At 43.1% G+C, this 27,419-nt stretch overlaps 2 protein-coding genes across 2 annotated transcripts; both read right to left on the bottom strand.

Annotated features, from left to right (window-relative positions):
* Positions 1 to 2,772: 2,772 nt before the first annotated feature.
* Positions 2,773 to 14,600, bottom strand: cntrob (centrobin, centrosomal BRCA2 interacting protein; the record flags this gene model as incomplete). Its single annotated transcript, XM_080859822.1, has 17 exons — positions 2,773 to 2,913; positions 3,380 to 3,455; positions 3,933 to 4,111; positions 4,296 to 5,098; positions 6,419 to 6,512; positions 7,270 to 7,417; positions 7,688 to 7,813; positions 8,046 to 8,179; positions 8,468 to 8,593; positions 8,809 to 9,033; positions 9,216 to 9,281; positions 9,507 to 9,623; positions 10,068 to 10,184; positions 12,029 to 12,136; positions 13,343 to 13,444; positions 13,553 to 13,799; positions 14,320 to 14,600. The coding sequence occupies 17 exons, from the start codon at positions 14,598 to 14,600 to the stop codon at positions 2,773 to 2,775; spliced, it is 3,090 nt and encodes a 1,029-aa protein (XP_080715948.1).
* Positions 14,601 to 15,721: 1,121 nt separating this feature from the next.
* Positions 15,722 to 19,466, bottom strand: eif4e2rs1 (eukaryotic translation initiation factor 4E family member 2 related sequence 1). Its single transcript, XM_080859975.1, has 7 exons — positions 19,307 to 19,466; positions 18,793 to 18,901; positions 18,537 to 18,671; positions 18,135 to 18,239; positions 17,734 to 17,886; positions 17,244 to 17,380; positions 15,722 to 16,918 (listed from the first exon to the last, which is right to left on the bottom strand). The coding sequence occupies exons 1-7, from the start codon at positions 19,321 to 19,323 to the stop codon at positions 16,879 to 16,881; spliced, it is 696 nt and encodes a 231-aa protein (XP_080716101.1). The 5' UTR covers positions 19,324 to 19,466; the 3' UTR covers positions 15,722 to 16,878.
* Between the last annotated feature and the right edge of the window lie 7,953 nt (positions 19,467 to 27,419).

Below are 27,419 nucleotides of genomic sequence, written 5' to 3'. Positions count from 1 at the left end.
TGTGGTGAGAACTGATAGAAAATCGTAAACAACAACAATCGCCGGTGAGGAGAAGCCATTTTTCCATTGACTGGAAGCCTGCTTTATTTATTGTAGGTTACAAAAAATAAAGAAAATGGCGGCGATTGTTGTTGTTATCGATTTTCTATCAGTTCTCACCACACAACGACATCTCATCTTTGCTGCTTGAATGTCGGTATGTAATGGTATGGAGTTATTGAAACTTACTACGTGTAAAAAAGACTAGAAATTGAATGTTTATTTTTAAGCCTCGAAAGTTGCACTGGGTGCCTTTAAGGTGGCCTTGGTCAGGGGAGTCAAGCTAACTCATGTCTGGTCTCCATGAACTCACACACAAGGATGGAGGGACAGAGATGCAATGGACAACTATAATACATGTGAAAATGTTAAATTAAAGTGAAACCATATATTTTTGTCTTTCTACAAAATTCTGCTGCGTATGTGTGCGTGTGTTAAAGAAACACATGCCGATCACAGTGGGCGTTAAGTAGGCAAGTTCAGGTAGAACGGCAGCATGATGGCTGATCTAAAGATAGTGGCACCCAGTCACCCAAACCACTCACACACCTGGCAAGGCCAGTCCTCACAAAAAAATGTCTCTCTACACTTGACCTGACCCTCCGACACTCACACACCTTTGCTCATTTCAGTTGAGTGTGTTAGCTCTAGATATATGAGTAAAGAATATATGGTGGTGACACACACACACAGACACAACTTCCATCCAGAGTGATATACAGCATAGATATGGATGTGTGCACCTATGGTACTGAACCCACCATCTTGGATTTTCCTATACCGGTAGCATAGTAACATCACAGTATCCAGCATAACACATCTCTTATTACACAGAAACAAATGAAAATAAATACCCTCACAGCTATGTCCACCATGGTGAATAAAATATTACACAATACATCAAATATGACATGTAGTCCTTCACATCACTGACCAGGGTTGGTATGTTCTGCTAAAACAGCTCATCCCAGTATAGCATTATACAGTGGTTATGAATTTACCCTGATCGTAAGCACTTTTAATTCAGCCCCCTACCTCTCAAGATAGCCTACTTCACATCTATCTCTGAGTACAGTGTAAACAGCTGAGCTGGACACTCTGGAGACCTATGGAGTTCCATACAGTGGTGCGTTCTAACAGTGTTTCAACTTTTAGGAGTCTTCAAACACACAACACATAATACACAAAAAGCCTCACCAGCAAGAAAGTCTAGAAAGCTAAGACTGCCTTCACTGAGGTGCGGTAACTGTACAATAAGTGCTGAGAAAGCACGTCTTGTCTGTAAATGTGTGTAAGTGTGAGAGAGAGTAGAGAGGGAGCGAGAAAGATAAAACAAAATTACATTACAAGAATTTAATGAAGAATGTTGAAGGCTCTTACTAGGCAACCCGGGTCAGTTCTCAATAAAACGCCATCCCCTCCAATCAGATGGTGAGTGTGTGGTGATTTAAAGCAGAATTTTATAAATATTACATGAGGACAGATGGAATGCCAGAGAAAGAAAACATTCCAGTAGAACCATCAGAAGAAAATAGAATATTAAGAAGCAATAATTACAGGCACAGCCTTTTGCCTAGTAATCCAGAGCTGGTAATCTCCTTTGGAAGTGTCCCTTTCTCTGTTTCCAGTTGGAGTAGAAATCCAGAATGCAGGTTCAAAAGACGTAGGAAAAAAAGTTATAGTCCATCTTTTATCCACCACGATCAAAGTTGGTCTACATTCTTCCTTTTTTCCTGCTGCAAAGATGATACCACAGGGAAGTGCGTGTGTGGAGGTCGGTTAGTACTAAGACCAAGCCAAACAGCTTTAGTGCAAAGATCAGCTCAAGGATTCAAGCGTCTCACCTCAATGGAATTAGAGAGGGAGAGAAGAGGATGGGAGATTGAGAGAGGTAGAGGGAAAGGGAGAGCGAGGGAGAGGGAGTTAGGAGAAAGATGTGCTAAAGCGGTCTTCTGCAGGCTATAATCCATGGCCAGTATGCCTTCTCGGGTGTTGGTGGTTTGTGTGAGTATGTGCGATACATTCTCAGATATTTACAATTCACCAGTGGTGAAATGATGAAACACCTGATTATCAAAATGACAGAGAAAAAAAAACTTAATTTCATAAGTAATGTTTATAGAGCTCTTAAATACTGATGTTCTGACATATACTTCCTATTTTTATGATTTTTATTTTCAGCTGATCAGCATTCGCTCTATTCAATTTCCCTTCATCTGTGATCCATCAGTGGAGCCTTCTCTTGGATATTTAGAGTTAGCTGACAGCTGACAGGAGTGTGTGACGTTACAGAAAAATTCAACATGGGTCATCCTTTTAGAAGTGATGTCAATCAATCAATCAATCAACTGATCAAAAAATACTAAATCAGACCTACCACTTGAGAACAATACATGGCAAATGCAAAACGGATGGATAACGTGGGGACACTCGAAATAGCACTCATTTTGTCCAAAAAAAAAACATATAAAAGAAACAACCTCAGAATTGAAGACAAACTCATCACACAAATGCAAACATTTTATTAAAAACAACAGTCATCGTTTAATAACATTTTGAACACTTCATTTAAAAAAGAATAACTGTACATGGGCAGGAGAATCAGTACAGTGTGTTTACGGTTTTTGTGGTCACCTTTGGAATATGGTTCTGTCAGTCAGTCAGTCAGACACACACACACACACACACACACACACACACACACACACACACACACACACACACACTCCACTCTCATCTCCATGCAGTGGTCTTCCCTAGCCCCATCCTATGACCTTGACCTGGTCCGGCCTTGCGACCGCGGGAGGCAATGGCTTGTGGTGGTCGCTGCTGAGCTGTCATTGAATGAGACTGTAGTTTTGTCGGCCCACACTCCTGCTTTCAAACAGAGGAAAGAAAAAGCGTTAACAAGCTACACTGTGGGAGTGCTGGATGTGTTGTTTCATAGTGTACTGTGGTGTGTTGCTCATGCTGAAGTGAATTAATGTAAAAGAAATGTGTGGGGGGGGGGGGGGGGGGGGGGGGCGGGTCACTGGGTCTTGTTTAGTTGTGCTTCCTGGTATTGGCGGTGCAGTCTTTGTGTTCTCAGCATTCTCAGCTGGAGTTCTATAGAATTAGACACTTTGTGAGTCACACTGTGACTCAGGGAAATTGTGGATATGAAGTGTGCCAAAAACAAACAAAAACAAGGCAAGGGCAAGTGTTTCCTCTTTATCCCCACCCACTACAGTCCATTTTCTGGAGGCATCTCTTTTAATGTATTTGTTCTATGTGTTCTGAGGTCTTGCAGTGTGGTGCGCTGCCCTCCATTGGGAGAGCTATCTTCCTGTGCCGTCCTCACCTCACTCATCTCCAGCTTGCTAAGCTTCTGGTCCAGATTGGTTTGAACGGCAGACATGTTCTTCTCATACTCAGCCCTGGTATGATGGACACAGGACACACAAAACACACAATTAACTTGTATATTATTATTATTGTTCTTAATATTACTATTAATAATTATCCGGAGCACACTAGACCTCTACCTCTACATTACCTACTACATTAATCATGGAAGACATTTTAAATCGACATTGTCTTTATGTGTTCTAGACTGGAAGCATGAATACACACACACAAATGTACACCATAGAAAAAAATACATAAACATGCACAAATGCTCACAGGAATACACAGGCACATTGACACATACACAAACACATGCAAGTCATACAGAAAGATATGCTCACCCAAGACATTGTCCCTCTCTCTGTCTCTGTCTCTGTCTCACACACACACACACACACACACACACACACACACACACACACACACACACACACACACACACACACACACACACACACACACACACACACACACACACACACACACACACACACTTGCCCCCTTACCTGAGCAGGTTGGTGTACAGCTGCTGGATTTGCTCCATGGTCTGGCCGTTGGCATGGGGTTGCGCGAGCAGCTGGCTCAGTGGGTCTGAATGCGGTGGTCCTGGTGGGGCCCCTGTGCTCTGTGACAGGGCTGGCATGGATGCATCCAGGACTGGGTCACCAGGGGCACAGTCCAAAAGCTGGGGGGAGAGAAAGCGTTCATGGACATTCTACCATTGTTCCTGTAGCACCGGCAGAAGAGATGGTGCCAGCCATGCCAAGATTGATACCCAGGGCACAATCATACTGTTTGTATTCCCTCCCAATGTTATACAGCTCTTAAGATAAAAGCGTGTGCAAACTAGTGTAAAGAAATGCACTCACCTTGGTGATATAGTACTGGAGCTCACTCTGTCTCATTGAGGACGACCCTTCAACAGTTTTTACTTTCGAGGGTGGGCTGTGGTGTTTAATTGGCAGCCCTCTTTCCAAATCACTGCTGTACATCTCCGAGCTGACGCTGTGATTGGCTGGCCGTTCGGGGGAGTAGCAGCTGACCTCTGTCTGGCTGAGACTCTGGCTGCTAGTATGGAGGTGACTGGAGCTCTGACTCACGCTGTGACCCCTAAAGTGGGTGGGAGGCTGAAGGCGTCTTGAACCCCGGTCGCTGGGCTGGCCATGGATGGGACGCTCAGGCCCACTCTGGCTGGAGGGTTGAGACTGGTGGGCCTTCTGACCCAGGCTGCGACCCGTGGCCTCTGTGTCAGCAAAGTTCTGGAACTGACTTGACGGCTGTAGCTGACTTGAGTTGGGGAACTGAGTTGCGGGTTGGAGCTGGTTTAAGTTCTGGAACTGACTGGAGTTCTGGAACTGACCAGAGTTTTGGAACTGACTGGAGTTCTGGAACTGACTGGAGTTCTGGAACTGATTTGAGGTTTGGAACTGTCTTAAGCTCTTGAACTGGTTTGGGGTCTGAAATGGATCTGGGTGGAGCGTCTGACTTACATTCTGAATATGACTTTTGGTCTGACGCTTCTGCTGTCTATCTCCTCTTCCTACTCTGTCACTCATCTCTCTGTCTGCACTCTCTCTGTTTGCTCCCTCCAGTCGTCCCTTGTCTTTCCTCCCTCCATCACCCTGACCGCCTGGAACTTTCTCCCAGAGCTGCAGATCGCAGCTGCCAAGTGCTATAAACACACACACACACCCACACACACACACAAACACACACACACACACACACATCAAAACATGTGCACGTTGATGAGCAAAAACAGTTTAAACATATGGTTACACATACCTGCAGAACGTATTATGCAACAAAACAAGATTTGTAGGTGCCATATGCGTATTTAAAGATTTTGGGATACAGGCCTAAAGTCATGATAACTAATTCCTCAACATTTAGTATTAGGTTCATGATTTGAAAAATTGTTATTTACAGTATTGATAGTAATTAAAAAAATTTCTAAATTTCCCTCAGGATTAATAAAGTATCCATCCATCCATCTATCTATCTATTTGTATTATTTAGTGTAATTCATTTCCTCCATTGATATAAAGTTTTGATTGATTGATCATATAGGTAGCTGTATCAGAACTAAAACAGGAATGTTCCCTGAAAACCTGGCTTTATGTGTAAGCATGTGGGTGTGTGTATCTATTTTAAGATTACTTAGAGAGCTGCAGGGGACAAATACATTTAGCCAGTCAGAGATTACAGCAGTCTCTAATAGGCTTTTTGCCTCATTAACACACACACACACACACACACAGTAGTGTGAATCGGGAATCAAGTGAAGGTAGACTGTGTGTACTTTGTGTCAAACATTTCCAGTTGTGTGTGTGTTTGAACATGTGCATGTTAAATATCCACACAAAGAGAAGAGTAATTGTGGAACTATACATTACGGACACCATCCTGTAGTATGGCTCTGACTATTTGCTGAGAGGAATTCACTATGACCTGATCAGAACAGAGACCTCCGACTTCAGCACTCGCTCGTGCGTGCACAATACAAATGCCAGACAGGTTCAGTCAGTGGTGGAGGCTGGCTGAGTTGGCTCTGGCCCTCACCTGGCTAACACACTCTCATTCATACACTTTTATTATGTCCCAGTCTCTGGGCATGGATTCTGGGTTTCTCACGGAGAAGCATGTGAATGATAGTGTGCTAGGTGGCGCTCTGCCGTGCTCTCAGGACCATCAGGTCTTGCGTTGGACAGAGGGGCTGTGTGGTGCGGAGCCAGGGGCCTTCACTGTGTAAGCTTGAGAGTGCGGTTTTTTTCTACTTTCTAAGTTAACAATCTTTTTCACTTGCACCCAAAATCGCCTTATTTTTTCGAAGTAGAGCGCGCCTATCCTTACAAATACTTGTGAAGGAAGTACCATGTGATGCTTATGCAATTTGTTTTGGGGTACGTTTAAATGCATATATGTGTGCGTGTGTGTGGTTGCATGAGTTTGTGAGTATTTGTATGTGAGAAAGAGAGAGTGAGTGAGTTACCTGTAAGGCCGGTCTCATCCAGCTGAGGTTCAAGAGGAGTGAAGATGTGACTGTGGTTCAAGAGGGTAGTATCAGGCTCTCCTCCTCCTCCTATTCCTCCCCCTGTTTCTCTCTCTCCTCTCATCCCTCCATCTCTCTCTCTGGACAGATGAAGCACCACTGCCTGAGGGACTGAGAGAGGATGAAGCATGAGTGTGCAATTTTGCCTGCATGTCTGCGAAGTAGTCGCGTACACACTCGACTGTATATGTAGAAATGTGCAACTGTGCGTGCACCTTATTACTTAGCGCGATTATTGACTTGTTGAGGATGTATGTGTTTGCAGGTATCTGCTATCTGTGCAGGTGTGTACCTGTTGAGTGTGTGCTGTCTGTGTTGATCCTCTTGCCGCTTGTTGTGTTTGTTTCCACTGGAGACGAATGGAGCCCAACGCCTTCCCACAGAGAATAGGGAGAGAGAGGGCCTTCCAACTGACACACACACACACACACACACACACACACACACACACACACACACACACACTTAACATGTGGATATACAAACATTTACTACTCTAAATAACTACAGAGAAACTGTAGGCAGGTTTTGTAAATGTAAAATACATCATAGGTTTTGTGAATGTGTGTTTCTTTTTGTAAGGCTTGTGGGTGTGACGCGCTGTTAAAGTTAATCTAAGGCCTGACACAAGAACCTAGACATCATTATAAAAGTGCACTAGGCACTAGGTAACCAGGCCTGTTCATTACCAGTAGGACACCAGGGTCATCTCAGCATTAGCCACGAGGGCATGAGGAATCAAGTCTATCAGTAATGATGTACAAGCCAAAGGTTAAGCCGCTGCTTCGTACCTGTTCCTGATTGGCCAGCAGCCTCAAAGCCTCAGTCCAGTGGGAGCGCATCATGCCATGCAGGCGAGACACTAACTCCTCCCTCTGATGCTCAAGCCGCCGCTTGCAGGTTGCCATGGAAACCAGCTCCTCCTGCATCGTGGACAGCCTTTGGGCACACACCACAACTTACGGTCACACACAGAAAACACAGGCAAGGACAACACTGCTCTTAATACATAAGACACACAGAATTTTAAACACAAATTTGCATACATCTGGTAGTTAGGTGATCTGATGAAGTGGACAGCTCTAAGTACGTCAGTTCACACCTGGCATTAGATTACGTCTCCACATGTGTCTGGAGTGACAACCTATGATCGGATCACACACACACACACACACACACACACACACACACACACACACACACACTTACTTGCTGTCGTACTGTTGTGTGAGTGTGTGCAACTTCTCTTCCCGCTCCTGCAACTGGGCTCTGAACTCGCTCTGCTGGGCTGACATCTCCCGCTCGTGTCGTGAGCTCAGGTCCAGCAGCTGCTTCCTACACACACACACACACACACAAAATACAGACATGCATAGACAATGTAAAAGGGTCTATGCACTGTGGAACTGTTGCTTGATAAGCATTTCTGGATGGCGTGTATGTCTGCAAGTTAGATAACATATTGTGATTAAAGGAAATTAATCTGTATGTGTTGGAGTACTTGTTTTGAAGTGTATGGTTATGATCAAGTGTGTGTGTGTGTGTGTGTGTGTGTGTGTGTGTGTACCTGTGATGTTCTCGTAGCTTGGCCGTGCTGGTGGCATTCTCCTCTTGAATGTGTGCGAGTCTCTCCGTAACCTGGTGCTCCACCGACAGTTTCAGTTCCACCTCCAGCTGAGAACGCTCCGCTTCAAAACGTGCCTAACACACACACACACACACACACACACACACACACATATACAAACAGTCAGTTACATACAAACTAGTGTCAAACTTGTTACTGGTTACATACAAACTATGCCAATTTAATCTCAGCTAGGCATTACACAGTCATCATCACAGCATATTAAACAACCAGGTCTGATCTAATTTAAATAGGGAGTTACAGGTCTGTCCTGGTCCTGTGTATATATGTCTGGTAGGAGCTGTACTGGTTTTACGCTGGCTATGATATGGCAAGTGGTGTGGGTTGGTTTGGTGTGGTACCTGGTCCAGAGCTCGGTCCACTCTGGCGGCATCTCTCTCCCGCCTCATCTCCTCCAAATGGTCCTGCTCTTCCTTCAGCTGGCTCCGCAGGTCCTCACTGCTCCGCTGGGCCTGCTCACTAGTTAGCTGCGCGTTCACACACACACACACACACACACACACACACACACACACACACACACACACACACACACACACACGCAATTAGAATATTTACATATGCTTGAGTGTATATCCATGTGTTTGCCTGTGTTTATGTGTGTACCCACAAGTCTGCACGTGCATCCATATATACTAATAGTATGTGTGTATTTTGCCGTGTGTGTGTGTGTGTCTCTTACCCGCTCTGCCTCCATCTCACGCGCTCGTTGGCTGAGCTGCTCCTGCAGCTCCCTCTCCCTGCGGCTGCTCTGCTCCCTGTGCTGCTCCAGCTGGGCCTGAGAAGCCTGGGCCTGGAGTTGGAGCCTCTCTGCCTCTGCCCTCACCTCCTCCCCTTCCGCTCGCAGCCGCTGCCTCTCCTCGCGGAGCTGATCCACAGAAGTGCGCAGTTCAAGCAGCTGCTGCTCCTGTGTGAAAAACACATACAAAAAATTTGGATATACAAACATCCACTACTCCTAATACATACAGAGAAACTGTAACACAGGTTTTGTGTATGTGTTTCTTTTGGATAGACTGGTGGTTCTACAGTTGTGTGTGTGTTTCTTTATGTATGCACAGTGCAAGCAGAGTTCTGTGTGTGCATTACCAGTTGTTTGTTGGAGCTCTCCATCTCCTCTTTGAGTTTCTGTTCTCTGCCTAAAGCCTCTGCCGCCTGAGAGAGGGAGATCTCAAATTCAGCCAGCACCTGGAACACACACACACACACACACACACACACATATTAAAACACACACAGGGTCAGTGCTGTGTGTATATCTATGTGAGTGTGTATCTCTGTGCGTGTGTGTGTGTGAGTGCGTGTGTGTGTGTGTATCTCTGTGAGTGTGTGTGTGTGTATCTCTGGGGCTGTGTGTGAGTGAGTGCGTGTGTGTGTTACCTCCTCCTGTCTGGCCTGTGCTCTCACTGCCGCCTCCTTCTCCTCTTGGAGTCTCTTCACTCCCTCACTCTTGTCATGCTCATGACGCCGCCAGCCCTCCACCACTTTTGCCAGTGTCTGAGAGAGAGAAAGGGAGGGAGAAAGAGAGAGAGAGAGAGAATGAATGAGTGAGAGAGGGAGAGAGAAAATATCACAGAGATCACAGGTGTGTATGACAGCGCGTGCATTTAATAGAATGATGACGTCTCACATGTTGTGTGTATACTTCATTTCCAGACTATCTATTGCAAGATCCTATGGGATGGAAATGCTGCAAACAATAGATTACATGAGAGATTCAAGGATGTGCTGCTCCCAAACTTATACTTTAGCATTTATATAACATACACATGTATTTGGGAGTGTCTAATCTTATTCTTTTACATTTCTACAACATACACATGTATTTGGGTGTGTCTTATCTAATTATTTTGCATTTCTACAACATACACATGTTGTTTGGTGTGTATTGCTTTCTTCTTTTGCATTTATAAAACACACACATATTTGGGTGTGATTTACCTTGTCCAACTGCTCGATCATGATGTCCTTCTTCCTGTCGGCCGAGATGGCCAGGGCCAACTGCTGCTGCAGGGCCATAGTCCTGTTCTGCAGAGACAACAGCTGCTGCTCACAGTGCTGAGAGAGAGAGAGAAAGAAAGGGGGGAGGTAGAGAGGGGGGTAAAGGGGGGACAGAGAGGGAGAGAAGGGGGGGGGGGCAGAGAGGGCCAGAGTGAAACAGAGAGAAATCAAGATAAAGTGAGACAGAGAGGTTGATGGAGAGTATGAGTTAACAGGCATTATTATTTCTTCCTTAGAAATATATCATTATGCCTGGTTAAAAAGGTCACTGTTTGGACTTTGCATCCTAGGGTTTATATGGGTTTTCATGGCATTTCTTCTGGTTCTTTCCAATGCTTTGGTAAAACACATACCATGCATTTAATAAATAGATAATAGATTTGTATTATATAATATGACCTATTTTTGGATACTTTATGTAAGTAACACATATAGCTTTGGGAACAAATTCATGCCATTAAATATTTTTTCTGGGACAGAAAGCTAAACAACTCCTGCCTAATGGCACCCCTTTTCAGCAAGTGTTTACTACTCATATGTGGCAGAAGACCGAGCATGAGTCTGAGTTCAGACACACACACACACACACACACACACACACACACTCTCTCTCTCTCTCTCTCTCTCTCTCTCTCTCTTTCTCACTGCCAGCTAATCTAAATTAGACCCACAGCTCTGGTTGCCCCCCCCAATCTGAGCGAGAGCAGGTGATCATTTGATTGAGACGTAATTGAGGAGGTAAACACCGCTGCTATACCGCACCAACACACACCTAACATCTGAGCAAAAGTGATTAGAGTTTCATTTACATTTGTTTATATTTTTTTTAATTAAGCTCTTGGTTTGGTTTTATGATTTCAGTTTAGCTTTGGTTATTTTTACGAGTGCATAAGCAGTTTTGGTTTAATTTTTATTTTCAGGAATCGACTAGGTCCAGTTTACTTTTTTGTTAGTCTTAGTTTTCAGATTTTATTTCAGTTAACAAAATGATTTTTTTCACTGCTAGTTTTAGTTTTTGAGTCCCCCATAAACCATATACTTTAGGTAATTGCGTGGCTGAACATTAAACAAAGATACAGAACAGTTTTATAATGGTCGTGTGTGCGTGTCTGTGTGTGTGTATGTCTGTGTGTGTGTGTGTGTGTGTGTGTGTGTGTGTGTGTGTGTGTGTGTGTGTGTCTGTCCGTATGTGTGCTTTCTGAGTAAGAGTTCACATCAGATCATCTTCTTCAAAAAGAAAGACTCAATCACTGCAAATAGGCTTTTGGTCAGACATCCCCTCCCTCCCTCTATACCTCTCTATTTGTCCTTTCCTCACCTCACTTTTTCTTTGTTGGAGGGGCACTACAGCCTCTTAAAAAAAAAAAAAAGCTATTAGTGTGAGGATTTGGTTGGAGAAATGTGCCGTGTCCTGACTCATGACACACAGACAGACACTTTGTGGCCAAAAAAGCTTAGTGTGGCTATTTCTATCCGAGCATTAAGCTAATAATCCTGTTGTGTGTGTCTGTCTGCCTGTGTGTGTCTGTGTGTGTAAGCAGGGCCAGGCCACCCATTAGTGCTCCAAGATGTTAAATAATTCCTATTTAAAATGACTAGCCAAAGATAGGTCTAAGCTACATCGACTTGAGTTTAATTAGAAAGAGCAGTGTGTGTGTGTGTGTGTGTGTGTGTGTGTGTGTGTGTTCATAATCAAGTCTAAACTTCAATATGGCTCATTCATATTTTTGGCTATCATAATCTGACAGAACTAGGGCAGGATCAACCTACACTGTCAGTAATGGAGGTCACTGTATGATGCAGAATGTCTTTTTTCTATTTACTTTCTAGGTGGGTTTTATCAATTCATACTTAAGGTACATAACGGAGTTTGCCCAAGTTGCCACAGTAACAGATGGTACCTTTCGGCGTGTGCGCTCTCGCTCCAGACTACCCTTCAGCACCTGCGTCTCCCCAAATGATGACGGAGGGCGTTCGGAGTGCAGGCGGGTGTAGCGAGGGAAGAGGTCCTCCAAACCAGTCACGGAGAGAGGAGGGGACACAGAGGAGAACAGAGGAGCACTGAGAGAGAGGAGAAGAGAAAATAACAGAAAAGAGACAGGGAGATGTATGTGGGTTTTACCTACATTTTTTTCCCATGTTCAAATAATGTGCACATCTGTGTGTGCGTGTGTGTGTGTAAGTGAGAGATAGTATGTGTGTCTGTGTTTTACTTGAGCAGGTGAGTTGTTGCTTCACTGCCAAACGAGTCATCTTGAAGCAGCTGGCTTATGTGCGGTGGGGCCTCTGTAGAAATAGAGGGCAAAGGTTAAGTACCATCTTTACCTAAGAAGACTTGTGAGGGGAGGAGAGGGATTTTTACTCTTATTAACAACGCTGAGAACCTTCCAGCAGTTCATGATATTATGCTGCCCTCTACTGGTTGATGCAGGAAATGTGGGCATATTGTCAACATTCAGAGTAGACACTAGATGGCAACAACCTCATTCACAGGTGGCACTGGTCCTGGGAAGGAGCATTCACACACTAATGTAGTTACCTGTGACAGTAGGCATGAATGTGACACAAAATCACACAACTTTCATAATCATTCAGGCTCTTGTGTCCACTCACCCGGTCTGTTAGCCGGCCTAGTTTTCAGCATAGTCTGCAGGTTACTCCTCAGATTTTCCATGTCCTCAATGTGTCGCCGACCGCTCTACACACAAACGTTAAATTCTATCAGATGTGTACGTACTACGTAGACGATCAGATTTATGGACAGGAAAAGTACATACATTGTTAAATGAGCACATTTAAAAGCAATAATTAAAAATGAAGTAGCCATGTGTGGGCAGGGGCCTCTGAATTAATGCTAGTGGACTACACGAACCCCTAAACATATATAAACAAAATGACAAAGATAAATAAAAAAAAACGGTACCCACAAAATCTAGGCAGAAGCGATGCACAATACCTAGGCACAATATCTGTACACACTAGTCACAATATCTGTGCACAAACTAGTCACAAACTAGGCGGAATATCTGTGCTCACACATCTAAACACAGGTACACTTAACCACACTCCAGGTTAGTGTTAAACCTTCTTGCCTTTCCCAACAGCTTCCCCCTCATTAAATGAGGCACCCTTTAAATAGGGCAGCCCATCGGGCTTAATTTGACCAATTGGCCTATTTGGACCCCACCATTGACGTGGGGGAGCACAGAACCAACCATTGTGGTGGGGGAGTCAAAGTCTTTCTCCAGCTCTTGTATGCCAACTTGAGTCCGTGTCAACTCTAGGGCCACGTGAGAAGGGGGGGTGTAGGATTTCAACTTCTCACAGAAGTATACCACACACTCCGAGGTATACAGGTCAGGTAATGGATAGGAATGCAGATCCTATCATGAAGACGGTTGTGGCGTTCGGCAGAGTATGGTCACCTGTAAACTGTTGCTGTGGCTGAGACTCGTCTTCAGATTCGCACTCATCTCCTCGACCAGTTGCCCCATCTCCAACTCCGCCCCAAGGCCTGCAACCTCAGAGGAGAGGTTAACGCTTAGAGTAGATTCCTCCTCCTCATCCTCCATTGTGTGCTCTGGCCCATCAGAGGCGAATGGGGGAGTGTTGTCTAACCAGCTCATCTGACAGGCGTCCGGAGAGGCAGAGGAGAGCTTAAACGACACCTGCCTGAAAGAGAGAGGAGAGAGAGAGAGAGATAGATAGAGCGAGAGAGAGAGAGAGAGAGAGAGAGAGAGAGAGAGAGAGAGAGAGAGAGAGAGAGAGAGGGGGGAATGGAAAGGGAGAGAGGGAAAGAAAGATAAAAAGAGGAATCAATTTATTTGAGAAAGTAGAGAGAAAGAACCAGGCAAGTGAAATGGGCAGTACTAACAGCACCAAACACTATTACTAAATGATCGGTATTAAGCATTATTAGGTTCCCCCATGAAGCCTCCAGTTTTGCATGAAATGTTAGATTTGACAAATACGAGTGAGGGTTAAAGTTTAGATAAATGCTGTACAGTATGTGGGTTTCGGAAGGGTCTTAATTCTTTTCTTTTTTTTTATTAGGAATCAGGACTTGCTTAGTCTAGGACTACCACTGAGAGGAAACTTTATCTATAGGGATTTCAGGTTAGTTTTGGGGGTATTACAATAAGGCTTGCTTTAAAGCTAAGACCAGGAGGTAAGGTGAAGGGTCAAGACATACCTGGGTTTGATGGAGAGCTCAGAGAGCGAGCGTGTGGCCCCTTGACCTGTGACCCCGTGCTCTCTGCTCTGCTGCAGGGAGGAGTAGAGCCGGGCAGTGACCTCCCGTGAAGACGCCAGCGCAGAGAGAGCAGTGGAGGGCCAGGAGCGAGCGAGGGAGGACGGCGAGAGGGAGGAGAGAATAGGCTGAGGTTTGGAGAGAGACAGTGGAGAGGAAGGAGGAGGAGTGGAAGACAGGGGCTCGACGTCACTCAGCAGGTCCTCATCTCTCTCTGTGGACATTTCAGAACGTGCTCACCTTTACACACACACACACACACACACACACACACACACACACACACACACACACACACACAGTACACAGTAAGAAGGCAATGTTTGTCCAAGCACACAACAAATACTCATGTTCCATTTATATTCCTATATAAGCAGCCAGTACTATGTCCACTGTGTGTTGTTGTGCATTCTGCACCCAAGACGAGACAACGACCGGAGTGGAAATGCAGGTCCATAAACAGGGGTCCTAAATTACGTTAAGCTTTAAGCTTCATGGGTTGGTTTAAGATTTTTTTCTAACCAGATAACAGTCTGAGTAGGGAAGGTTTCTGCATTTGCATACTTAAATGCAAGTACTGTCCTTGCCGAATAACTAATGTATACTATTAGTTGTTGATGGTCGGCAAACAGTAGGGTAAACAGCTTTACGATGAACAAGAACCAACTTGCTCAACAAGGTGTTTAGCTAGTCAGCAGTATCTACCTTAGCTATGATAGCAAAGTTGCTTGCTAGTCCTGTCAATGACCACTGAACAATTTTCTAGACAACACTGGCCAAAGGGTTGTACGTTAAAGTTTGAAAGATTTTAAGCGGTGTAACAGTAGCAAATCCACATTGACGTCATATATTTACATATGCTTGAAAATCTTCTAGCGTTAGTTGGTTATGTAGCAAGCAGAACTAGCCTACAGTTTAAATTTAGCAAACTAACTTTAGCTGCACAACAGTGAATTTAGGCTAACTTCCATTCGTTGGCCAGCTATCTCAGTGTGAGGCAATGCTAAAGCACGTAAGAGGTACTTAAATAAAAATAAATGTTCCTTTACCAACTGAATTTGTAGGCTTTCGGCAAAGTTCATTCCAGTACTTTGTTTATCAAATTCCCCAAAGGCAGCGACGTTTGAAAGAGATGGGGACAAACTCCCGGTCCCAACCGCGCCATAGCAACGACGCGTCAACGACCGTTACACGTCATCAAAAGGGGACGAGAAATAAAGGCAAGATGGGCAAAACTGGACAGATTTCTAGATTCTTTTATTTATATAAAACCAAGAATATAAATGAATCAAGAAAGAAAAATGTACTGCAGTACACATTTGTAACAAGTGAAAATGGTCCCCCAAATAGCATTTTTAAGTTGCATACAATGGCCACTAAGATGGTCTAGGCCAGCAAACCTCAAAACACTTCCTGCCAAAATCACTTTACATGACAAAGAATGAAGACCTGTCTTTAATTAGGCTGAGTTGCCTATGCAACACTTACTGGACAAAGTCAAAACCCTGTTCTCCATCCTGCAGCCACACACAAGTGATGGATCAGGAACACGGATCACGCCTAATAGTGACCCACACTGGACTTTGGAGTCTCCCCCTCTTTAACAGTTCTTCAACTCATCAGACAGACTGCAGATAATTAAAATGTTTAATACCTGGATTTGACTGCAAAAGGTGGGGTGAGAAGGAAGTGTGGACATATCCACATTAAAAACTATCGTTGATTTTTGCACCGTTTTAAAATGCATTACTTGGGTGCAACATACTGTTTTCAATGTGATAAACTTGTCCTTGCCCATAAGTCCACCTCCCTCCAGGTGGATCGAAAGGCTTTAATTACATGAAACATGAACTAAACACTGCTGTCAGGTATGCCGGCCTCAATGAGCCTTCTACCTGTTGGGTGGGCCTCAGTGTTATGGGTGTCAAACGGAGATCTAGACCTTTAACAGCCTTGTACGTCAGAGTAAGAAACCAGGAATTCTGTGAGTTTAGTGGTGTACACCAGAGGCTGCCAATACTGACAGAGTAACGAATTACATGTGGGCATCAGTACCACATTAAAATAATGTCAGTAGTTAAAAAAAAAAGCCAAAGAAATCAAATCAAAGAAACTGAGAAAAATGATGAGGCGAATGAATAAGATCAACATTACTTAGACATTTACATCTTTACAAATGCTTTTTACAAAGATATGGGAGATGTTCAAGGGAGACGACCATGCTTCAATGTTTCTCTTCTCTTGAGCTGTGCCTGTGTCCGAGTTTGTCTGTTTGTTTGTTTGTGTGTGTGTGTGTGGGTATGCCTGTGGTCCCATCAAAACGTTAACTCCAATGCATTACTCATTCAACACAGGTGTCATTTCGGCATTGGACGAGGAAAAAAGCAGAGGGGAAAAGATTCATGTGCACATCCAAAAATCTGTCCATTGATTCATTAATCCATCCAGTCTGTCAGAGTTCCCCTCTACAAGCGGCTCTATGTCAGTGTTGCAGGAATGTCGTCACAACGTAATCTTCGTGTTACGAAAACTTGAGTTATCCCTGTAGAAAGAAGAGACACGTAATGGTTAGCATAAGAGGGGCATACATGCATACACACATTTGTGTGTGGCTGTTCATGGCCAAAATCTTATTTCTAATGATGTTCTAACCATCCTCCAGAAGATACGTAACGTTCCATAACGTTTTGGCTAGTGATAATAGCCACCCGATTCTATAAAACTTTGTGGACTAAACGCAGGAACGCAGAGGTTTGGCGTAGGTCCTGGAAGAACAGCCAATAGGCGTAGTCCTGCAAGCAATAATTTTCGGCACACTTCTAGCAGACGTTTTCAGCAAGTGCAAGTATAGTATGTGATGTACGTACTTGAGGCTGTCATTGTGGGTCTTATACTCCATAATGGTATTTGGTGGTAGGTTGAGAACACGCCTCAAGGTATCACGGATTCGGGAGGTGGTAACCTGATCACTGGCCGTCTTGTTCCAGATGGACAGGATGTCCTCCTGTGCACAGGAATTGATATCATAGGTCATGACAACAGACACATTTTTTTTTAGGTGCATATATTCATCAGTATATATCATTATCGAGATCCCTTTACAGACAAAATCCTAACCCTTCTCCTATGTCTCCATTCATCCTTTTATCCATCCTCCCTTCCTCTCTCTACTTCTCTCTTCATCCAAACACTTCCTCACCAACCCCAAACTCCTCTCTTTATCTTTATCATCTTATTCTCAAACATTCCTTCCTTCCTTTTAATGCACAAAAAGATAATCTGTACTGTGTTGGAAACACCAGTCCACCATCTGAAATGTCTCCACCTGTCCTTAACTATGAAGCCCAAGAAACACACCTGGAAGCGTATGGACACCACCACACCGCAGATCTCCTCTCCAACCATGAACTGCTCTCCCAGCATGGCCAGGATGATGTTCTCCCAGAAGCGGGATGCCAGGCCCTTGCGCAAGCGGATGATCCACTTCCCTCCATTCTTATTGGCCTCGTCCTACACACACGGTTCACATATAAGAACCAGACAAACAAATATCAGATCCACAGATGGGCACACACTTATAAGCGCATGCTCACAATATCAAGAGCGTACAGAAGTAGAATGTCACTTCAATTACAGAAGCATTTTTGCCTTATCGCCTTCTGCCTGCTTGAAATATGCATTTTCCTTAAAAATGGTGCTTCTGCCCAGTTATTTTACTCACATTAATTAATCACACATATATCTGAAGCGAGACCAACCTCCCACATTGGTTTGATGCCCTCCTTGAAGAGGTGGAAGTCACTGTGTCCCGTGAGGTCACCAGGCCGTACCAGATGGCTGTAGAACTTCCAGAACTGCTCCACCTATCAGATATCAATGAGAGGTGAGCCTTGCCAATCATAGCACATTGCCCAGAGATGGCAATACAACCTGTCTTCATTAGTTTTCTTCTCTGACTCATCCAGTGGGCTTTCATGTGATCCAAATCAGACCAGCTTGAATTCAAATTCTATTATGGCTGGCTGGATGTCTGATTTCAGTTAATGCTTGCTTCACCCACACACATACAGAGCAAAGTCAAGAATGCACACATCTACAAAGAGCAGCGCAATATACCTGCATTTGAAAACTAAATATGACAGTCAGAGTTATGGACTTACCGAGGCCACAGTACCGATCTGGCGGATGTTTTGTTCGTAGCTTTGTGTGTTTGCAGGCCGGCTAGGAGTTCTGCGCGAGTACCAAAACGTGTAGTTATACTGAAGCGGATGTTCTCCTGCTGCTGGGGAGATAGTCTGACAAAGACACACACAATAGAGCGATAAAGTGAGAAAGGGGTGGTGTGAGCATAACTGACAAAACAAGGATAACACGAATAGAGATAGTTAGCTGGAATCCTAATGTACAGTTGCGTACCTTCCGCCGGTTATTATTGTTGTTGTTTACAGTCCCGCTGTCAGTGTCATTCTTGTCCTCCCGTGAGACTACCTGGTCTTCATGGTCCTCCACTTCCTCGTCTTTTAAACTGCAAAGACAACTTCACTTAATACCTCATTGCTCTTTGAACTTTGAACTATTTGGAGACAGATACCATCATGACTAAAGTTACTTGTACTGACAAATAAATAACTGCTCAGGATATAAATTAGCTATGAGTTAGTCTGGGAAAGCACATGTGGCTGGTGAGGATGAAATCCACTCAGTCTTTACGTAAACCGGAGGTTTTCGACACCAAACGCATGGTGACGCCAGCTCACCGACAAACATTTGAACAACACATTTGATTTTAGCGCCTCAGTTTAGCTATGTTTCCGCCTTTCTGATAACTAGCGTTGGTAATGTAGATAGCTTGCTTCAATCAAAACATTTAGCTAGAATGCTAGCGAGCTAACCTTAGCTAGCCAGGTGTTTGAACTCTAGAACGACTTACGGTTCGAATTGATTCATTCTGTCAAGTCGCTCCGCCTACTTCTGAAGAATAAATTGCAGAAGTGACGTTATTCCTTGGAGAAAGATTATTTCAAAACAAGAATGTTATATGGAATGTTTTAAAGCAGAAGTTTCTAAACTAGATGCGTTTGTTTCATAGACTGTTGTCTTCAACTCGAGTGCTAATTTTCGTTCCGCGCAGGCGTACCAGAACAGCTATGAATCACACTACGGACTCTGGAAAGAGACAGACAGTACGAACATGTGAAAAACGCTAAAAGACAGAAAGAGATTAGTGAGACGTATCCCTCTAGCAGGGAGGGTGCCTGGGCATAAATTGCCAGATCAAGCCAAACTGCCTGTATCTGTTAACATGAAAGTTCTGGAAATATACTGGCTGAATAATTCTACATATTCCTCCCAAATAGCAACCTTTCTCTCGGAGAACGAAAATATGTGCTTCGGACAAGTTCCTGCTGAGTACTGTCAAAGATTGGTGTAAGTGGCACCCCGTCTTAGTTCCATATGCCACTAATGGAGCAGGCTTCTAGCAACCAGTGTGATTCGACACAAATCCAAACTTTAAAAAATCTTCCTTTTAAACTTTTACTGGCAAAAACACAACATACAAATAAAACATTATTTGTTTTAGGTCTTAATTCGGTACATCGGTGTCGTCGGTCAGAAAAACTGTGTTGCTCCTTAACCTGACCATCTCAAACTGACCAAGCACAAGTTGGTCACATGACCACCTTTCTCTCCTGATTCTAATATCCACTCATTTAACCAATCAAGGTACTTTACAGCTATTCATTAAATAATATTTCTCCATACATGAAATTATGAATTTACAGGTTTAAATAAACAATATTCTAAATATTAATTTTATACAACCAAAACTCTTCTTCAAATTGTCTCTACTATGTACTCTACTATGCCCTACTTTTCTGAACACCAAACCCCTATTCACAGTTATATGGGGCCTGCTACCTTCAGCCCTGGAGATGGAAGAATGTTCTCCTAGACCAGGGGATGGCAAGTAACTTGGGCAGCAGGCGAGTATTTTTCCTCGCCACTAGGTGGCGTGCCAGAGTATGGGTTGCTGCCTATTTAGACGCTGCAATAGGTGCCCCTTATGTGACCTTGCAACAACTAGGCCTATATGGAGAATGGATAGGTCTACTAAAAATAACTACTGATAATAAACCACGTGAATGAGCCCATTGGTGGTCTGTTTGAATAATTTAATTATTTGTATTAATTCTATCTTAGCCTCCTCTGTCAATATAGCCTCGCCTATTGTGAATAATAGCAATGATGGACTTCTTTCAACATTGAGCCTCCTAATTGGACCAAGGCTACTACTTGGAGTCTATCTTAGGCTACTTTTATTTCGAAATAGTTAGTTGACGCACCTCCTTACAATGTAACAACGTAACAATGTTTATTGTTTGGGGAAAGTTAGCATACAATTAGCTGGGAACGATGTCTTTGTCAAAAAGTCTGAAGAGGAAAGTTGAACAGGGCCTATAAAGGCGAATGGAAAGACAATTTTGTGTCCATCTTACCCGGTTTCACTAATGGAAAGCCCATGTGTCTCATATGTGTTGAGAATCATGGATATAATCCAGTCGTGTGGTGAATATGCAGTTTTGCAACAACAAGTTGCATAAGGCCCATTGTGCAGCAATGGGTGTTTTGTTAGGGTCAAACAGAATTTCCCATGTGCAGGAGTGAGTGTCTTGTTAGGTCAAACAGAATTTCCCATGTGCACAGACCAAGGCCAGTCAGAGAGGCCTACGTGAAGAGAGACCTGTGTGCCAGGCAGAGAGGCCTGTGTGTAGGGATGAAGGTCAGGCCAAGCAGAGATGCCTATTTTCTCACAACAAGATCACACAGTTTCCACAGGTGCAGGCTTACAGAGACAGCCGAATATTAATTAAAGGGGATGAGAAATTCATCAAAGAGCAGGTAGAGGTTTCACAAAAGAGCATTGCCATCATAGCCGGGAGGGGTGAAACTACTTATAAGGACAGAGCTGTTTCAGCATCTTAAAGGTTGTTTTGGCAATTATTGAGCAAAATATTCTGGTGGGTTCAATATAGATACATTTTAGGCTTTTGATTGGAAAAGCAAAGTGACGAAATATGCCCTTTTAATAGTAAGTGTGCTGGGAAGATTACTTTAAAAATGTATTCCGATACAATTACTGATTACCTGTTAAAAATAGTTATCAGTAAACTAATCCAAGTATCACAATATTAAAGTATTGTTACTTCATTACTTTCCGTTACTTTTGAATTACCTCAATGCCAAATGTGCAAATGAAGACAACAGAAAAAAAGACATCAATATGCTTTTACTTAAGCATATTCTGTAAGTCAATAGCACAATGTAAATGAGAAAACCAAGTTTTAAGAATTAAACCTGCCCTCTGCTCAGTGTTTTTTAAAGAAAAATCTATTGTCATTAGCCTATGCAAAATCAGCCTACAGACCTACAATGAAAGTGCACAACACCACAGTTTACAAAGCATAATGGACTTGTAGTTTTCTCTGTTGTCTTCTTGTGACCTCTTGTAAAGTGTGCATGTGGATGAGAGTATAATGTTTTGCATTTTAAAATCTATTTTAAATCCGTAATCCTGTTAGTAATCCCAATTTTTGCTCTAAGTATCGATAATCTAAATACATATTTTTTTCTTGTAACTGTACCGGAATACAGTTACCTATTTTTTTGTATCCTAAATAAGTAACGCTGTTCCATGTATTCCGTTACGCCCCAAGCCTGCCCTTACCTGATGGGCAAAAGGAGGAGGGCACAGACCAGTTTATGACTGCCCCTTTGCTCTTGACAGTCCCCTTACATAAGTTCCAGTTGCTATATACTGTGTGCAAAAGTATTCTGGAGTCTTTTGTGGTTATACAATTTTGATCTTTTTTGATTTCTTCTGTTTTCTGCTGAACCAGACCGGTAACTAGAAGGTAAGGCAACATTTGAACCTTTTGACTAATAGTTTGAGAAAGAGCACTGGGAGTGCATAGGTTAAAGGTCTAGATTAGGAAGTATAGTGAAAATCTTATTCACTATAAGGAGCACTGGGAGTGCATAGGTTAAAGGTCTAGATTAGGAAGTATAGTGAAAATCTTATTCACTATAAGGAGCACTGGGAGTGCTGAGTAAGAGGCGCTTCCAGGAGTTAGCAGGACTGTCCTACGCAGTGTATTCCTCTGTGTTCCACTGTGTGCGAAGTTGTGTGATTTAGACTCCATAAATAAAGCTGAGATCTGTCCTATTTTGTTTAAGCCTTCACGTTATTACACAGGGTTACTGTATTTCAGGGCCGTGCAGAGACCTTTGGAGGGGCAGGTGCTCAAAGTTAAAAAGGGGGCACATGTAGCACGGATTTGTAAAAATGTATTTATCTAGGCCTTTTCTATAGCCTATGTCCACTGGTGTGACGGTCATTTCCACCAGTGTGACGCTGAGTTCATTTCACACTATAGGACAGTGTTATCACAAGGGGTTGGTTTATACCCCCAGACACATTACAGTGTCTCCACAGCTGCCAACACACACACACACACACACACACACACACACACACACACACACATACATCCATTTCACAAACAGGTGCATACTCATTAGGTTTTAACTGAGCGGGGGAACTATATGGGAACAAGGCCTTTAAACTATAATTTTACAGGCAGCAAGTACTGTATACAGCTGTGTTTCACTGTGAGTATGAAAGTTGTCAAAAGGGTGCAATGTTTATAGTCAATGTGGGTCCACTTCAACATACAATTTTCAATGAGTGAGATGGATGGAGAGAGAGGGAGGGAGTGAGAGATGGAGATAGTGAGAGAGAGAGGGAATGAGACGGATGGAGAGAGAGGGGGGGGGGGGGGAGAGAGAGATCCTGCTCAAAACGGATTGTCTGCACTCAAATACACTGTTGCTTGCAAAATTGGCGTGTTTCAGTTTAAGTTGTCGCAATCAAATACACTGTTGCTATCAGAAATTCCCTGTGTTTCATTTTAAGTTCTCGCACTCGTTCTGCTCAAAGACTTCTGCTCGCTCTGGCTGCTGGCCCTCTCTCTCTCTCTCTCTGATTGATAAGAAAATAACGTTACCAAAATTCACCAACCAATACAAAATCATGACGTGAAATGAACGAAAATGCTCTCAGATTTAAAGACCACGCTCTATATTAAACGATACAAACTTTATACGTTGACAAGTTTATTTACGGAAGTTAATCAACTATTTTTGGCTTATATTTGCATGCAGTCATTTAGCAGACGCTTTTGTTCAAAGCGACGTACAAGAGAGAGGCATATAAGCCCCTATAGCAAACTTTACACCGAGTTATTCCCGAGTCATCATGGCACATTTGGCATCACAAGGCTACTCGGCTTACCTAGAAAACGGGAGCTGTAGAGAAACTTATCCGAGGCGTCGGTCAGCAGGGCACGTCAGGCCAGAGAGAGGGCACGTTGTGGATCATGTGACCAACCAAGGTAGATCTAAATTATTATCATTTCGTTAAATGTATTATTATTTTGGGCCGCACAGACGGACTTTTCACACACAAATTAAAAATAAATAATAATAATAATAATAATAACACTCTGACAAAAGGGCACTTTGGGCATCAAGGGCAAAAGGGGCAGGTGCTCAAGCCCCCTTAGCCCCCCCCCCCCTCTGCACGTGCCTGCTGTATTTGATGCCTTACTGCTATGTGTTTTGTGTGCAGCTATGAGGAGTTGTCTTCCAGTGCTCCATCTGCTCACTCTCTGGGCCGTAGGGATGGGGGCAACTCAATTTGGTCCAAATGTCTTACTTTAAGTGGTCAACCAAATAAAAAGGGTAAGTTCTCCTCTGCTAAGTTTAAACAGTAATAGGTGGCTTTCTTTAGCACATGGGCTAAGGGGACAGGATGTGATTGGTCCAACTGTTAGCCACAAGGTGTTTAAAATTAATGGGTAAGGGTTACGGATTAGAAATAAAGGGTGCAAAGGACTGGCTTTTGCTGGGAATAAAACATATTAAAATAGGTCCTGGTCCTGGAGTGATCAATCTCTGCATCTTTCCTCAGGATTGGACTGAAGGGTCAGTTTGCCATGGCTGTCAGAATCCCCCAAGGACAGTGCGAGAATGGAGGATTTATCCTTACTAATTACAAAACTGCCATCAAAAACAGCTTAGGCCAGCAATTTACTGAAAATATATATTCTGCTGGGTCACCAACATGGATCATTGCAGCTAGACCCTATGGACAGCATGCTGAGTTTCGTCTCCTGCATAGATTTGCGACCCGATATGAGTTGCAAAAACCAAAGGTTAATAAAAATGACTGCATAGTGTTCTATTCATTTTTCTCTCCTTGCTCGGATAAATGCATGGCTACTGGTGGTGACTTGACCATTGTTGATGATCTTCTTGGATTTAATTATTGGCCCAGATCCCAAACAGCCTTTGTATTCGAAGTGGTCTACAACCCTTCCAAATTTGATGCATCAAAACCCAAACCCACTAAAGCCGAAGTGTCAACAGACTTTGATGTACTAGCCAGGTTTATCAATGTGTACCATTGCAAGGACAACTGCCAAAGTTGTTTCAGGCTTCATGATAATCAGCAGCACCCTTGTTTGGATGATTATTAAGTGTAAAGAGGACACTGGGGTGGGTTTGGGTAAGGCTTGCCTTGTTCCTTTAATGTTCTGTCTTTAAGATTGAATCATAAAATGTTATATGTATATATATACAGCCGCGGAAAAAATTAAGAGACCACTTCAAAATTATCAGTTTCTCTGGTTTTACTATTTATTGGTATGTGTTAAAGTAAAATGTACATTTTAGTTTTATTCTATAACCTACTGGCAACATTCCTACCAAATTTCAAATAAAAATATTGTCATTTAGATCATTTATTTGCAGAAAAATGACAATTGGTCAAAATAGCAGAAAAGATGCAGTGTCTTCAGATCTCGAATAATGCAAAGAAAACAAGCTCATATTCATTTTTAAACTACACAATACTAATGCTTTAACTTAGGAAGAGTTCAGAAATCAATATTTGGTGGAATAACCTTGATTTGAAATCACAACTTTCATGTGTCTTGGCATGCTCTCCACCAGTCTTTCACATTGCCGTTGGGTGACTTTATGCTACTCCTGGCGCAAGAATTCAAGCAGCTCGGCTTCTTTTCATGGCTTGTGACCATCCATCTTCCTCTTGATCACATTTCAGAGGTTTTTTAATTGGATTCAGGTCTCGAAATTGGGCTGGCCATGACAGGGTCCTGATCTGGTGATACTCCATCCACACCTTTACTGGCCTGGCTGTGTGGCATGGAGCATTGCCCTGCTGGAAAAAACACTTCTCAGAGTTGGGGAACATTGTCAGAGCAAAAGGAAGCAAGTTTTTCTTCCGGGACAACGTTGTACTTTGCCTGGCTGAGGTTTGTAAAAGACCATAAGGATTGAACCAAAGCCGACTGGAGGGTCTCCTAGTTCGTCTTCTCTGATGAGTCCAATTTCACAGTAGGTGCAAGACTCTGTGGCTTGTAGGCCTCTCCAGGTCTCCGTCTAAGCATCAGACGACCATGTGTTGGGCAAAGCTGAAAATTGGACTCATCAGAGAAGACGAACTAGGAGACCCTCCAGTCCGCTTTGGTTCAATCCTTATGGTCTTTTACAAACCTCAGCCAGGCAAAGTACAACGTTGTCCCGGAAGAAAAACTTGCTTCCTTTTGCTCTGACAATGTTCCCCAACTCTGAGAAGTGTTTTTTCCAGCAGGGCAATGCTCCATGCCACACAGCCAGGCCAGTAAAGGTGTGGATGGAGTATCACCAGATCAGGACCCTGTCATGGCCAGCCCAATTTCGAGACCTGAATCCCATAAAAAAAACTCTGAAATGTGATCAAGAGGAAGATGGATGGTCACAAGCTATGAAAAGAAGCCGAGCTGCTTGAATTCTTGCGCCAGGAGTAGCATAAAGTCACCCAACGGCAATGTGAAAGACTGGTGGAGAGCATGCCAAGACACATGAAAGTTGTGATTTCAAATCAAGGTTATTCCACCAAATATTGATTTCTGAACTCTTCCTAAGTTAAAGCATTAGTATTGTGTAGTTTAAAATGAATATGAGCTTGTTTTCTTTGCATTATTCAAGGTCTGAAGACACTGCATCTTTTTTGCTATTTTGACCAATTGTCATTTTTCTGCAAATAAATTATCTAAATGACTATATTTTTATTTGAAATTTGGTAGGAATGTTGCCAGTAGGTTACAGAATAAAACTAAAATGTACATTTTACTTTAACACATACCAATAAATAGTAAAACCAGAGAAACTGATAATTTTGAAGTGGTCTCTTAATTTTTTCCGCGGCTGTATATATCATTATGCAGCAAAATTCTTATTTGTAACAACATGCATCAATACAAAAAGTGAAGTGTTGGAATCTAGTATAAAAGCATAGCAGAATAATTCTTGCAATGCTTTTCTTCCTGCTTTACCGTTCAATAAAGTGCACTATGACAGGATCTGATTGTCTCTATCCTTGTCGTGTTGTAGCCCAGGGGTGAAATATTCAGTCACACATTTGGGGGAACACAGTGTAAGAAATAATACTTTTTGGAGAGCCCTGTCAAGCTGTATTTTTGCAAAAAAAAGTTACGGGATGTCATCCGCCGTCTTTCTCTTGTTCATTATCGGTTCAATTTGGTCATGCTGCTGCAAAATAAAATTGCAACCCCATCCAAAAGAGACGAAAATTATGAAGGAAGAAGGAACAAATGTCAGCGCCACATAAAGCTAACGTTTATTAACCCAATTCAGAGAACAAGTGGGACAACACACTTCCACTACTCCCAGAACTTAAAACAAGCCTGTTTGGAGTCCATCCATACCAGCTGTATTGCAGTTGAAGTTCGAAATAATGTTACAAGTCAAAATTCAAGTTCAATTAAATGGCAAGCACCTAGTCAATATCTTACTACAAGCAAGGTAGTCAAACAGTGGATATTTACATCAAAGGCGAAGTCAGATTTGGACGGGACCGCTTCAAATTCACTCATTGGACTAAACATTGAGGGGGACGT

The sequence above is a fragment of the Sprattus sprattus genome (genome assembly GCF_963457725.1).
Source record: "Sprattus sprattus genome assembly, chromosome: 21".
NCBI classification, from domain to species: domain Eukaryota; kingdom Metazoa; phylum Chordata; class Actinopteri; order Clupeiformes; family Clupeidae; genus Sprattus; species Sprattus sprattus.
The sequence above is the reverse complement of the archived record's forward strand: the minus strand, read 5'-3'. Positions and strand labels throughout refer to the sequence as shown.